The sequence below is a fragment of the Talpa europaea genome (genome assembly GCF_964194135.1).
Source record: "Talpa europaea genome assembly, chromosome: 13".
NCBI classification, from domain to species: Eukaryota; Metazoa; Chordata; class Mammalia; order Eulipotyphla; family Talpidae; genus Talpa; species Talpa europaea.
Window position 1 is genome coordinate 79,673,148 of NC_140080.1, and position 14,959 is coordinate 79,688,106.

At 41.1% G+C, this 14,959-nt stretch overlaps 1 protein-coding gene across 1 annotated transcript in view; it reads left to right on the forward strand.

The window, feature by feature from the left end:
- Positions 1–12,876: 12,876 nt before the first annotated feature.
- KATNAL2 (katanin catalytic subunit A1 like 2) overlaps positions 12,877–14,959 on the forward strand; it is a gene marked incomplete at its 3' end in the record, with an annotated part of 62,369 nt that continues 60,286 nt past the window's right edge. The window contains exon 1 of the mRNA XM_084252263.1: positions 12,877–12,930. Coding sequence (XP_084108389.1) covers positions 12,880–12,930 — 51 coding nt within the window. The 5' untranslated portion in view covers positions 12,877–12,879. The remainder of the gene's footprint in view (positions 12,931–14,959) is intronic.

The following is a 14,959-nucleotide window of genomic DNA, read 5'->3' on the forward strand; positions in this document are numbered from 1 at the left end:
TCAGGGAAATCAGATAGCTAGGAAAGAGTGACATGCCAGGTCAGAGAAAATGGAAGACATCTCGATGGCGCCCATTGCGAGCTGATAAGGGGTGAGGGTGTGAGCACATGGCTGTGAGCTTCCCATTGGCCCAGCTCACCAGGCAAAGGTCACTTTGTCTGTGAGCTTCTTGGCCGCAAGCTAGACCTCGATGAGAAGAATCCTGTCATATACAGGATATGACAGACTTTCATGTTTCCCTGAGATGTGTTTTTCACAGACCTTGTCAACTGAAGATAGGGACTGGAAGATGCCAGCACCGGGAACAAAGACATTCCTGAAGACTCCCTCCCATGCTAAACTATACTATATATAACTTTACCAAACTGTCCCCTCTGTGAGCCAGTCTCTTTGGAAGCACTGGTTTCACTGTCTCATTTTCTTGTCACAAGGAAATAAATGATTGTCGCTTGTGCACTTCTACTTGGCAGTACCTTACTCAGCCCAGACACCCAAGAGCACAAATTCATTTGATTGGGGGTTCAGGAGGTAGGGGAGGCCACCATAGCTAGTATAGAAACCTGTACATACACAGACTAATGATCTGTTTTCTTTAAACTAAAACTTGCTTTAAACTGAGATTCCTGCCCTGGTGAATGCCCAAAGGGGTGTTGGACATTGACACCATCATTTGTACCAGGGTCAAGGTAACTGGGAAGCTGATAACAAAGTTCTGGGTCCGAATATGATGAGTACCAAACATCAGCTGTGACAGACTGTTCTAATGGGCTGTTTCTTCATGACTGTCTTTCTAACCTTTTATAAAAAGGCCAACTCAAGATAAGATGACAGAACGGTCTCTTCTGGCCTAGATTGTTCTTTCAGATCAGTGGCCAGTAATCTGAAAAACAAAAGTGCTTATAAATTCAATTCCAGTGTCTGCTGGTTGCCTTTTTGGTAGTTACAGGCAGGAGATCATAGGCCTTATTCTGCCACAGCATTGAGTTTGGTTACAAGTCGCGGTGACCCTAGATGTCACAATATCAAGATCCTTGAGATGTTTGTATCTTGACTCCCAACAAGTGAAGCAGTGGGCAGTGGCAAACTGGCCCAGGGCTCATGTGCTCATGGTGTCAGGAACAAGGTGAAGGATGAGGCAAAGTTATCCCACCAAGAGAAAGAACCCATTGAGTTGTGTTACAAAAGATGATACTGAGTCAATCTAGGCAGAAAAATTGCTGGACCAAACCTAGGGTTCAAAATTCCCTTAAAGAGGTACGTGCAACCAACCCACAAAGAGACTTTAAAATTCTTAATATCATTCACAAGGCCTTGTTTAATCTAGTTTCTACCTACTGCCTCTCTCCATTCCTCACGCCACAAACTGCTTTTTCCAGTTCATGCATCAGTCCCCACAACAAGTGTTAAAACTACTGAACATTACTCCCTAGGCCAAGAATAATGTCCCACTCTTTTCCACTTTCTACTTCCTGTTCATCCTCAGGACTCAGTTAACTGTCACTTCTTCATAAAGCCCCATATATTACATTTTAATTCAAATCCCTAACACCTGAAAGTTTCCTTCATTAATTTTTCTCCATGGTATTTATGCAGGTATGTGAGTATTATATATCGGGTTGTGGGAAAAGTGATAGTACACTTTTGCTCGAAACAATAGAAAAAAATATGTCACTCTTCCAACAACCCAATAAATAGTTTAAAATCTTTATCGTAAACAAATTTTTTTAACCATTACATTGTAAATGACTGATAAACACCTGACAAATAATTGTCAGGTATTTTTGTTTGTTTAATTAATACAACGAATGAACTGTAGCTGGAGTAGGTTCTAATTCTAGCTCTCCAACATTAACTGTGTGGTCTTCTCTTGTCTTGTTCTTGCACTTAGTTTATTCTCAGTTAAGTCTTTATTTTATACCTCATTCGATTTTAACATTGTTCAACAAATATTAAGCTTCCGCCAAGGAGCTTACAACCCATAAGGAGGACCAACATGAATGCAAAATTGTAATGGAAACAAGACTGGGTTAAGACTTGTGTGAAGTGTTTATTGTAGGGTTATGTAAGTTTGCAAAGAGTTCTAGCTACTGCCCCAGACTGGCCCAGGGCAATAACTGTTACCTCCTCCTTTGCCATGGATATTAGATCAGAACTGGACCTATAAATTCATCTGCTGCAAAACATTTCCTGTCTTTGCCCCAGGCTCTATGGTAGGACAATTAATGTCTGAGGCTTTTATTCAGTGATTAAATATGAGGACACTTTCTACATGTACAGCTGTGTAGCCATTTTGCTACAATAAGAAGCCAACTTGAAGACCAACCCATCTCGTGGGCAGAAATCGCCTAATAAATAAATAAATAAATACCAGAATTAATTTTGATACCCCCAACTCTCTTCCTGTCAGTTGTCTTGAGCCAATACTTTTCCTTCACAGTTCTAGATCTCAGGACGGTTTTCTGTTAGTTGCAACCAAAAGAATTCTGAAGTAGAAAGCTCCCTTATCTCCTCCACTCCAGATTACTAATCTGGCATGTTTTTCAAACTACGCTCCTGATATTCAATAATCATTTAAAGGAAAGCTTGAGTGGTAGAGCTGAAATTTCTGCTGTCACTAAGTCTCATCTGTACACTTCACTCTCTTCCTTTGCTCATTCTCTAGCTTCCACTCTCCAATCTTTGACTCCTACTCACTGGTATCATCTCATTCTCTCTTTTATTGTTCTTTCCCTACTCGTCCTGTTGTTTACTCCTTCCCCTCTGTGCCCACTTACTTCACAGGTCCATTCATCATCTTCAACGAGATATGTACACCTTCCAGCTCCGTTCTAAAAACAAAGGGGGACCTGCTGCACCTCCCCCTGCAGTGACCTTTAGGGCTAACCGTCCCTAGGTCCGGCTGGTTGCCAGCGCGCAGGGGGAGAACAGCAAAACCCTACCTGCTGCACCTCTCCCCGCAGTGATCTTTAGGAATGGCTTTCGCCATGGTCCCTAGATCCGGCTGGGCCCAGCGCGCGGGGAGAGAACAGCCTGAAGCAGAGGAAGTGCAGCGGAAGTTCCCTGAAAAGGCAGAAGCTTATCAATAGATAACGACCACCAAGAACCACTACAAGAATGCTAAAAATCCTAGAACTACAAACTTTAATCCCTTATCTGTCTTTCTAAACTTCCTCCTTTCTTCTATAATGGTCATTGCTTGTTATGTAGATCACCTCCCTGATAGTGATAGACTGAGCCAGCCGAGCAAGCTAATTTCTTTGATATTCATTCCTGTGCTTTTAGAAAACATATATATACTAGTCACAAACTTAAAGAAAAACACACTCAGATTTTCACTCTTGAAGTGTGTCTGTTTGTCATTTCTTTCGCCGACGCCCTGACCACCCTGCACGCTTCTCTCAACCCTGAGGTGGCCTCATCGTCTACTGCTGTGCTGGTCTGCGGCACTTTTATTCAGTGATTAAATATGAGGACACTTTCTACATGTACAGCTGTGTAGCCATTTTGCTACAATAAGAAGCCAACTTGAAGACCAACCCATCTCGTGGGCAGAAATCGCCTAATAAATAAATAAATACCAGAATTAATTTTGATACCCCCAACTCTCTTCCTGTCAGTTGTCTTGAGCCAATACTTTTCCTTCACAGTTCTAGATCTCAGGACGGTTTTCTGTTAGTTGCAACCAAAAGAATTCTGAAGTAGAAAGCTCCCTTATCTCCTCCACTCCAGATTACTAATCTGGCATGTTTTTCAAACTACGCTCCTGATATTCAATAATCATTTAAAGGAAAGCTTGAGTGGTAGAGTAAAAAGGATGCCTCTCTTTACTATCGGGAACAATTCAGCAATGATATACAATGATATTGTATATACTAATCATCAAAAAGGTATCTTTGCACTACTTGGGTCTAACTGCCTTATAATGTGGTCAAAATATCCTTGAAGGAGGAGACAAGCAGGAGAGAGCTGTGGTAGTCTCACCACCCCTGTAAGCCACATATAAAATAACTCCTCCAACCACATGCACAACTGTTCCTCCAGCAGAATTCCATTCAGCACAATTGTGTCATTACATCCTCAATGATAAAATGTATTACACTTGATGGATTGAGGCTTTAGCTAAGCTACCACTTTAATCTGGCTCCAATAAAAACCAAATATTATCATTACATTGTCTCAAGTTGCTAGATGGAGTCAAAGAGTCTCAAAAGTGGCTTTTCCACTTGTTAGCTGTGTAACTTTAGCAGTCTTCATCTAATTTTTCTAATCTATAAAACAAGTATGATTGCTCCCGATCTCAGAACGTCAGAGGATTATAAGGTAAGGTATATATAAGTGTACTTAATAAATTTACAAAGTGATAGCTGATAAATATCTTACGTCTTACATCTAAACAGCTTATAAACACACACCAAAAATAAAAAGTATAAAGAAGCACTCAAATACCTTTACAATATATCCTAGTATATTTAGAAGCGTATTCAACCTAGTTTGACAGTGCATGACATGTTGAGATTAGGTCTAAGTGTGTGTATTATTAATTCTTTCCCTTCCTGTCTCTGAATCCATCAGTCCTCCCTGGTTTCAACATCTTTTTCCTTTTCACTAAATTTTTTCTCTCCCTATAATCATGTTCAAACCTACTATCCTTCTCCAAGCATATATCTATTTTAATCACATTTCTTCGCTACTTTATATTTTGCAAGTACCATTTACTGAAATAGCAAAAAAATACAACGAAATTATCTTTCAATTTTATATCCCCAACTTTTTGTTCTCAAACTTTTCAACACAAAGAAAAATTGAAAGCATAATGCAATGGATACCTGTATACATTCCAATTAAATTCAACAATTATTAATATTTGAAAAATGCTTATCAAGATACACACACTTAGTGTAGTATAATAGTGGCATACATATGTAGTATATTCAGATGTTGAATTATAATGATGCACATGTTATAATGCACATACTTAGACCTAATCACAACATGCCTAATTACCTTCCATGTGCCCCGCCTGCAAATCCCATTTTACTGAGGATGAGGGCTTCAACATATGGCTTTTAAGGGAAAACAGGTAAGTCCAACACCCTTCCTAAAATTCACCTTTTGGCTATTGTGAATAATACTGCTATAAGATTAATTAACATGGGTGCACAAATATCTCTTTGAGATCCTGCCTCCAGGATTCTTTGGGTTATGTACCTTAAGCAGAATTTTTTGATTATATGGTACCTTCATTTTTATTTTCTAAGATATTGCCATACCGTTTTCCAAAGTAGCTACACTATTTAGCATTCCCACAAGTGTTCCAACTTTTCCTTATCCTTATCAATACTTGTTATTTCCTGTGCTGATAGCCATCCTCGTAGGTGGGAGCTGGTATCTCATGGATTTGATTTGCACTTCCCTAACGATTAGGAAACATTTTTTCATGTGCTTATTGGCCATTTTTGTATCTTCCTTAGAGAAATAGCTAGTCACATAATGATACTGTGATTTATAATAGAAATATATATGTATGCATGCATGTGTATCTGCCTCTTGTTCCTGACATACAAACCATAGAACTGTTGTAAATTCCTAAGTGATAAGAGCATGAGGAGCACCTTTTGTCTCCTAATATTTTATTTTTTTTAAGATTTATTTATTTATGCATACAAGAGCTGGGGTACAGGCCAGAGATGTGGTGGGTGAGAGGATTCACCAGAGACAGAGTGGGGAACAGAACAGGCAGATTGACCGAAGTACACTGCTGAGGGGAGCAGCAGGAGAGACAGGAGAGGTCTGCTGCGTCATGTGGGTGGCTCCCTGGCGGACCGGGGGATTGAACTTATGCTGCAGAGGCTGCGGATTTCTTCATAGTGCAGTGCTTAACCCCTTGTGCCACCAGGGAGGCCCCTGTCTCCTAATATTTTAGACCTTTTTTTTTTTTTTTATGATTTTAGATTCCAGTCTAGTATCTTTGACACAGGTCTCCTAAAACCCTTGTAATTTCCTGGGTGATAGGTGTGCTTTTCGTTGTAAGGAAGCAACTATATGTGAGCTCCTGAATGGGGGATGGTCACAGAAAGGACCAAGCCATGATTATAAGCTTGGCATTTTCAGGCACATATAGCTCTTATTCTTCCTCCCCTGTCATTGTATTGCCATTCAAACTGCTTTATTTTTCTTTTAGACCTCTCACTACCTAAAATTACATTAATTCATGGTTTATGGATACACTTATTTCCAGAGTTCCTAGCCCCCACTAGAACATAAGTTCCATGAAGACAGGGACTTTGTTCTCCACTACGTCCCTTCTGCCAAGCATATAGTTTGACTTATATTAAGTATGAAATAAATGTTTTCCTGAAGAATGAATAAATGAATCATTTTATTTCATTCAAAAAGGGGAGGTAACATTTCAGCACTAAAAGAAATGGTATAATCAAGTGAATGGAGGCTGGAAATTGCAGGTTACTCTACAAGCAGTAACAATAGCTAAGACTCATTAAAGTGCTCATTACGTGCCAGGAATTTCCAAGTACTGGAGCCACATACTTCTAGGGGTGCGCGCCAACCTTGCTCTCTTGAAATATTCTGCAAACCTCTTTGTGTTCTGGGAGCCTCCTCTCTAGCCACGGTCGATTGCATTTGGAGGGGATGCTGGCGGAGAAAAGCCCATCTGTTAGGCAGGGGGGATGCAATCTGATTCTTTTTCTTAAAAATTTGTACTGAGTGATGTGCACACTAAAGAAGTTTGAAGATGAGTCATGTTAATGGCAGGACATTCTTGAGTGAAGGCAACAGCTGTTGGGATTCTTGAAGCTGAACTGATATCTGCCCAGATTTCTGAACTCTGTTGTTCAATGTTTTTTGGCTTAATGACATGAATTACCCTGCTGTCCTCTTAGTTAGCTCCATTCCCTGCATTTTAAAATCTAACATCAGTACGTATCATTGTTGTGTTGATTATTTCTTTTCCGATAAACAAAAAAGCAAACTACCTCAAGGAAACTCATTGTTTTACTTAATTCTTGCAACACTATAAGAAGGTATAACTGTTCTCATTTTGCAGAGGAGGAACAAGACTTGAGCAAGTCCAACATCTTTCTGAAATCTCAGAGCAGCAAAGATTCCAATCCTGGGCTGTTTGACTATAGAGAGGAGCTCCGACCTGTGCTTGCAGGAAGGGCAGAGGGACTGTTGTAGAGATGAGGTCAGGGCAAACATTTTTCACCCTGTAGAATAAATGAGGAAAATGACTCTAGTAACAGCAATGGGGCAAAGAACAGATTTCATTCTGTTTTGGGAGAAGAGTCAGCAATTTTTTCTTTCTTAACGTTTCGACAATTGTTAGCAGAGGCAGGTTTATACCAACACAGAATGTCTACGTGATGAAAACTTTCTCTCCTCCCATTGACAAGGTTGACAGTTTTTAAAAATGATGGGATACTTTTTTATAGCAATATTGAAGATGGAGTCTTAATGATGTATATATTCAGAGCTGACTTAGAGTTGACTGTCACAGGGTTTACATTTCTTGTCATGCTTGAAAACTCCCCAATGCTTGCATGTCTAGAGAAGCTCTGCTGAAGATGGTCTGACTTAAGTGAGGTCATGACTACAGAATTCCAATGTACTTCCTTGGGGAGGGGCAAATGGAGGGGGAGGAAAAGGGATTGATGTAGAATTTTAAAAGAGTAATCAATAAAACAAAAGACATGTGATTAAAAATCACTTAGAATTTGCCCTATATGACATCCTTGCTGTAACAGAAAGAACAGGTAGAAAAACTTGTTTTCTCCAATGCAAAGTGGATTATTTTCAAGACTTTAGGAAATAATGTGCTTGAGAAATAAGTGGTAAGCTTCAGCTCTTTCATAAACATCAAATGATGTACTTGGAAACATTAATGTGCACACCAGACACAATTTTGCTGCTTTGGTAATTATTTAAACAATGTTTTAAAACTCTAGTTTCTAGCAAGAAACTCGAATGACTTCTTTTTCATATTTTATGGATTTGCCAATCATTTATATAATGATTATTTTATAAAAGAAGAGAACAACAAAATATTATTAAGAAAAAAATATTTTTCTTTTCTCTGGGGTGTTGACCAAGAAGAATGTGAAGAGGCTAAAATAAAATAATAGCGTTTATTTGCTGGGTGGGGTTGTCTTAGATTTGCAAATCAGGGAACACAACCTCAGGTATCAGTTCAACTTGTGCTCCATTTAGGTCTTTGTTTAAGAGGGTTTAAAAGGAAAAGATATGGGCAAGAAGGGCAGCGTTGCAAAAACTTACATCGTTGTAGATTCAATTTTTTTGCAGTTCATTGACTTTCAGTGCCCTTGGTTACTCTGGAGAGAAAAAAAAAAAAAATAATTTTCTTTGCACAGTTCTTAGAGAAGATCATCCCAGCTGGAAACTGGTTCTGGCTAGTTAGTAAATTATCTTTTTTAAGTTAAAAGTTCAGTTACCTTTTGGGCCTCCCTGGTGGCGCAAGGGGTTAAGATGTACCCTGGGAAGCTATCCGCAGCCACTGCAGCAGGAGTTCAATCCCCAACCAGGGAGATGACCCACATGGCTCAGCAGACCTCTCCTGACTTGCCTTGCCCGTTGCTCCCCTCAGCAGTGTGTTTCAATCAATCTGCCTATTCTGCTCCCCACTCTGTCTCTGGTGAATCCTCTCACCCCTCACACCTCTGGCCTGTACCCTAGTTCTTGTATGCATAAATGAAAAATAAATGTTGAAAAAAAAGTTCAGTTACCTTTCAACAAGATGGCATTAATTCTTTTCACTGTAGGTATTAACAGTTTAGGAAGCAAAACATTGATACAGTGAAGAAACTGGTCCTTCCAGTGCCACAGGACCTACCACTCACCTTGTGTCTTGGCAGTCCTTGCTGTCACTGTGGCCTGGGCAAGGCAGAGGCACACATCAAGCTGCGCTGTCTTCCTGCCAAGGTGTTTACTGGTTTGCAGCTAAAGTCACATTGTAACAGAGTGCCCCCCCCCTCCTATAACAACATCACATCCTGTCGAGAGATGAGAAGTGGCGACCTGTGTTGGGGGACACTCTCCTGAGGAGACAGAGGACAATGAGAACTGCCAGATGTTAATATCACGGTCCCTTGTGGAGAGGGCCAAGGTTTTCTTTGAATATTTCTCTTTTTAGATGAGGAAAAGTTTAAATAAATATGGTGGTTGGTGTTTCTTACCTTTTTGAAGGAAAAGAAAATGGTTCTAATCTAGGGGTGATTTCACCGTCCAGGGGATAGTTGGCATTTGGCAATGTCTGGGAACATTTCTGGTGGCCACCGTTTGGGGGATACTACTGGCATCTGGTGAACAGAGGCCTAGGATGCAGTTAAACATCCTACAATGCATGGGTCAGCTCACTATCCCCACCCCAACAAATAACTCTCTGGCCCCAAATGTCAATAATGCCAAGTTTGAGAAATCCTGCCCAACAAATCTAGCAGAGAATTTCAGTGAGAAAAATTGAATTCTTTTATCAATGGGAAAAACTCACGCTTCTGCTTTTTCTTTCTAAAGAGATGTTTTTTTTCATAAGCTGCTATTTATGCAGTTCCTATGCCAAAGATATAAAAAAAATCAGAGGAGTGAAAAACCTGCAAAGTAGTTAATTTACACTTTTTTTTTCTTTGACAACACATTCACTAGTTTCCAAAAGTGAAAGGGCAGTGACCAGGCTGCAGGAGAGCAGCCTGAATGCAGCTGCATCCAGGCCGCACAAAGGTAACAATTAATCCCCACTCTGCCTTTTCTTTGACAGTTCAAAATCCGACTAGGTAATGAAAACTGAAATGCAAAGTATTTGAAATGATTAAACTCTTAATTCGAGGCGACTGATCTTTTTTGTCAAGCACATAAAAGCTCACCTGCAAAGTTGGTGATACTCATTTGCTTTCTGCCAAGTTCTGCACCTTGAAGCAGCTGTCAAGATCTAAACTTTAAATGGCACTTTATTTCTACGTGGACTGAATTCACACTGTGATAGGGCAGGTGTTCATGCAGTGAAACCGCGAGGCCTTTTTCACATGAAAAAAAAGTCCCCGCTAAGCTGAAAACTCCCTGGCACACAATCAATGACCGATGCTCAAATGCACTTAAAAGTCTCACTTAGCGGCATGGGCCCACTTCTGGGTTTCCTAATGTTCTGCGGACGTCAGGACCAAGACCAGATGAGGCTGCTGGCCTCTGCATTTTTAGAAGGGGGGGGGGGGAACTTGCGTTTGCAGCCGGTGCCGCCCCCACCACTGGCTGACCTTGGCCCATGGCCTTGCGCCCCAGCCGCCCTCCACCCAACAACCCCAGCTCACAAGTCTCCCAGGAGCCTGGCAGCAGGAACTTTTTAAAAATAATTTTTAAGACAGGATGAGAGGAGATTGGAAAGTATGAGGAACCTCCATATTATTTTTGTTTTTTGCACAGAACTGGGGGTGAAGGCCAGAGGTGGGGGGATGGGCGGGGGGTGAGAGGATTCACCAGAGACAAAGTGGGGAGCAGAACAGGTGGATCTCCTGAAATACACTGATGAGGGGAGCAGCAGGCAAGACAGAAGAGGTCTGCTGTGCCATACATGGGGTTAGCTCCCTCGCTGGGATGGAACTTGGGGTGATAGCACTGAGACTTACCCCCTCAGCCACCAGGGAGACCCCCTCCATACTGTTGTCTGTCAGGTCTGCACCAGTTTATATTCCTCCTCACAGTCCACAAGGCTTCCCTTTGCTCCACATCCTCCTTTCAAGATGAGGGGTTTGGATGCTGGGGGACACCACACCGGATTTTTATAGGTAGCAGCACTATCTGGAAATCTAATTCTGGGCATAATTCAGGGATCAGTAACCTCCAAAGACCTACTCTGAGAGTGTCTCTCTTAGTCCTGACAGCTCTCCCCCATTATTCTTCATCTAAACTACTTCGGAAAGTCTCCTACATCACAGCTCCTGGCAGTTACCTTTTCAAAGTCTCATTGATTTCTGAAGATTATTTTCACTTGTATAGAATTCTAAGTTGCTTTTTTTTTCTTTTTTATTTATTTATTTATTTTTATTTGTTTGTGTGTTTATACATGCACTGGGTACAGTCAGAAGCACGGGAGGGTGAGAGAATTCACCAGAGCCAGAGTGGGGAGCAGAGCAGGCAGAAGGACCAAAGTACACTGCTGAGGGGAGCAGCACAGGAGAGGTCTGCGCGCCATGTGGGACCCTCCTCTGGTGGCCGGGGAGCAGCCGGGGATCGAACTGGCACTGCAGAGGCTGCGGGCAGCTTCACAACCCAGCGCTCAACCGCTGAGCCACCGGGGAGGCCCAGTTGCTTTTTTTTCTACCATCACTTTAAGGATATATTTCTATAATTATTTGGCATCTTAGGTTGTTTGCATATTTTGCCCATTGTAAATAATGTTGCAGTGAACATGAGGTGCAGATATCTCTTCAAAACAACGATATCATGTCCAGTGCTATGTATCCAAAAGTGGAGTGCTGGATAATATGCTATTTCTACTTTGAATTTTTTGAGGAACCTCCCTACTGTTTTCTGTCTGGTCTTCACCAATATACATTCCTCCTGACAGCCCACAAGGCTTCCCTTTTCTCCACATCCTCACCAGCATTTATTGCCACTTGTCTTTCTAATAAGTCATTCTAACAGGTATGAGGTGATATCTATTACAGTTTGGATTTGCATTTGGATTACCCTGTTGACTTAGAGGAACACTTTTTCCTGTACTTGTTGCCCATTTGTACGTCTCTTTTGAGAAAAATCTCTAAGTACTCTGTCCACTTTTTTAATTAGATTTTTAAAAATCGTGTTATGTGAGTTCCTTATACATTTTGGTTATTAACCCCTTGTCAGCTAAATAGTTTGCAAATATTTACTTCCATTCCATAGGCTGCCTTTTCATTTCCTTGGTCATTTTTGTTGTTGTACAGAGCTTTTTAATTTGATATAGTCCCACATTGATTTTTGCTTTTGTTCCTTGTGCTTTGGTGAGATATATATATTATATATTTATATATTTCCCCCCCAAGACTCACCTTAAAGAGCGTTCCCCTATTATTTCCTCCCTATGGTTTCAGATCTTTTGTTTACATTATTAATCAATTTCACGCTAATTTTTTTGAAAGTGGTGTTAAGTCAAGAGCCAGTTTCATTCTTTTGCATGTTAATATCCAGTTTTCCCAGCACCATTTATTGAGGAGACAATCCTTTCTCCATGGGGTGTTCTGACCTTGTTGTCAAAGATAAGTAAGACCAAAAATGTATTTCTTACTGTGGTTAGAAAACTTTGGGAGTCAGTGGTGGTGTGCAGGAGATGCGCTACAAAAACATATTACATTTGGAAATAATGCAAAAGAGAGTACAGGATGTTCTTTCAATGTCAAACTAGAGCAAAGTTTACAGAGTCCTACCCCTATCCCGCAGGATTCTCTCTGATGTCAAAGTGTGTCTCAGTCTTGGGGACATAAGCATGGGGTCACGAAGACCCGAACTGCCAAAATCAAAGACAAATGTAACGGTATATGAGAGTCCGTTAAATTGCACTTTAAAAGACAGAATTCGGAGAACCAAAACAATTGCAAACCCCGCCTCAAGTCGGGCCAATCATCCCCTCTTGTTCTCTTGATTGGCCAGTGCCACGCAAACGCTCTGGACTAAACATGCTTACTTTTAACATTGATTGGCATGATAAGGAATTCATCTGTGCCCAGAGATTGGCTGACCTGGGTCGGCTCTGGCCAATCCCGAGAGGGGCGGGCTGGTTAAGCGTCAGGTTTCCCGGAGCCACCTTCCTGGGATGTACCGGTCAGCCCAGAAACTGGCTCCTTTTCTTCCTTCTCTCGGGCCCTAAGACAGTGTCTGATGGAGCTTTCCTACCAGACCCTCAAAGTCACTCACCAGGCGCGGGAAGCGGTAAGAAAAGCATATCCAAAAAAGAACTGTATGGGGAACTCCTGTCACCTTGTAGGTGCAGGCCGATTCGCGCGTCTCCGGTTGCTCCGGCGACAGAGCCTCGCCGAGAGGCGCAAGCGCAGTGAGGGCCCTGAGCCCCCACCCCGCCGGGTCAATCTCCAGGCTGGTCAAGAGGGCGAGTTGCGGGAAGGGTGGGTCTGTTAGAATTTGGGAAAAGTGAAAATGAGACTGTTTTAAGGCCGGAACCTCTGATCTGGGAGTTAGAATACTGGTTCTTGGTCCTGATTAGCCAAGACCAAGACCGACCTGGGGGACTTCAGTCCCCCTTTGGAAAGAAAGGTAGTTGGACTAGAATCCTTTTCTCAGGAAGAGTACATTAAATTTGTAATATATACTCTGGTTTCCTATTGTTTGTGTCATTTGCTAACTGGTCAATGTTTTCACAACGGTGAACTTGAATTGAGTACATCCTATGAGCCAGACACTGGGGAAATAAAAGGTATCCTTTAGGAAAAAGAAAATAGACTAAAAATTAAAGTTAAAAAACACTGATACTTGGATCCCACCTCCACAGAGTCTGTTTTACTTGTTTGGGCTGGATCTTGTGCATCAATATTTTTTAACGGCTCAACAGGCAATTACAGTGTGTAGCCAAGGTTATGAACCAACTCTTTAGTGTCTCCACCTTAAAAAAAAAAACACCTCATAATACAAATAAATAAATTAAATAAAAGCCCTCTGTTTGGCCTCATATCTTCCTTTATCTAACAACCTCCTGACTCCGCAAAGATTTGGCTATATTTGCTATTGCTACTGGACTGTGTTTTACCCACTCTAATTTGAGCCTGGACTACTTGCTTCAGAAGCTTTTAGGTTGACTTTTCATAAAGCAAATTCCTGGACCTCACCAAGACTTTACTGAGTCAGAAACTTTCTGGAATGGGCCTCAAAACTTGCATGTGAACAAATATTCCAGGTTTGAAAACCACTGCCCTAGACATTCTCATATGTTTGCATGATTTCTAATGCCATTTATCTGCCAACAACTCCCCCACATTGACTTAGACTCTACTTTTTTTTTGCTGAGCTCCAAACTCATGTGGTTTCCTAGAAGATGGAATATGGACAGAATAATAAATCAATTGATTACTCCACACATCTAGTGGGGTGTCTCAATTATTTGCTTGTTAAGTTGCCCAATAATTGTTAATATTCTCTAAAACCTGTATACCTTTCCTGACCTTCCTCCATCTGGAAATGTGAAACCACCATTCACCCAACTGCTAAAATAAGAGTTCTGATAATAATCCTTAGTGCCTTCTTCCTTCTAGTGTCTCCCAGTCCCCCCCCCACACACCCATAGAAGGAAGGCATCAGCAAATTTTATGAATTGTTCTTCTATAATTGGTATTTAATCATCCATATCTCCCAGGCCACCATCTGGATCCAAGTCATCATAAATATAAATCTCTCACGTGAACCACTTCGATAGCTTTTAATTATTCTCCTCCCACCCCTTGTGGTTGTTTTCTCCCTCTTTAGTCCATTCTTCATCCAGTGATCAGAGTCATCGTAAAATTGTGTCATGTCTTGTTGGGATCATTTTAGTGACTTTCCATTACACATTTGGGTTAAAATCCTTGACATGACCTACAGAGCATTGCAACCTATTCACAGCCATATAACACCCACATCATCCTCCTTTTTTCTTTCCACTTTGCCTCTCTCTCTGGTCTAGACACATTCATTCTAATTTGACATGTCTCAGATAATTTGTACATTTCAAGTTAGCATTTAATTGTGATTATTTTTATTTTATTATGTTTCCTGTGTGTTACCTAGCCCCTCAAACAGAACATATAACTTGAAGGTAGAGGCCAGTGTTAATTTTTTGTTTTATTCCCTAAATGGTACTGAGAGCAATATTTAGTTATGCTTATCAATGTCTTGATTTCTTGGGCTCCAAGTACAAGGATTGTGCTGGTTAGGAGTCTGAAGAAGGGAATAAGATGGAGAGGAGGGTGCAGAT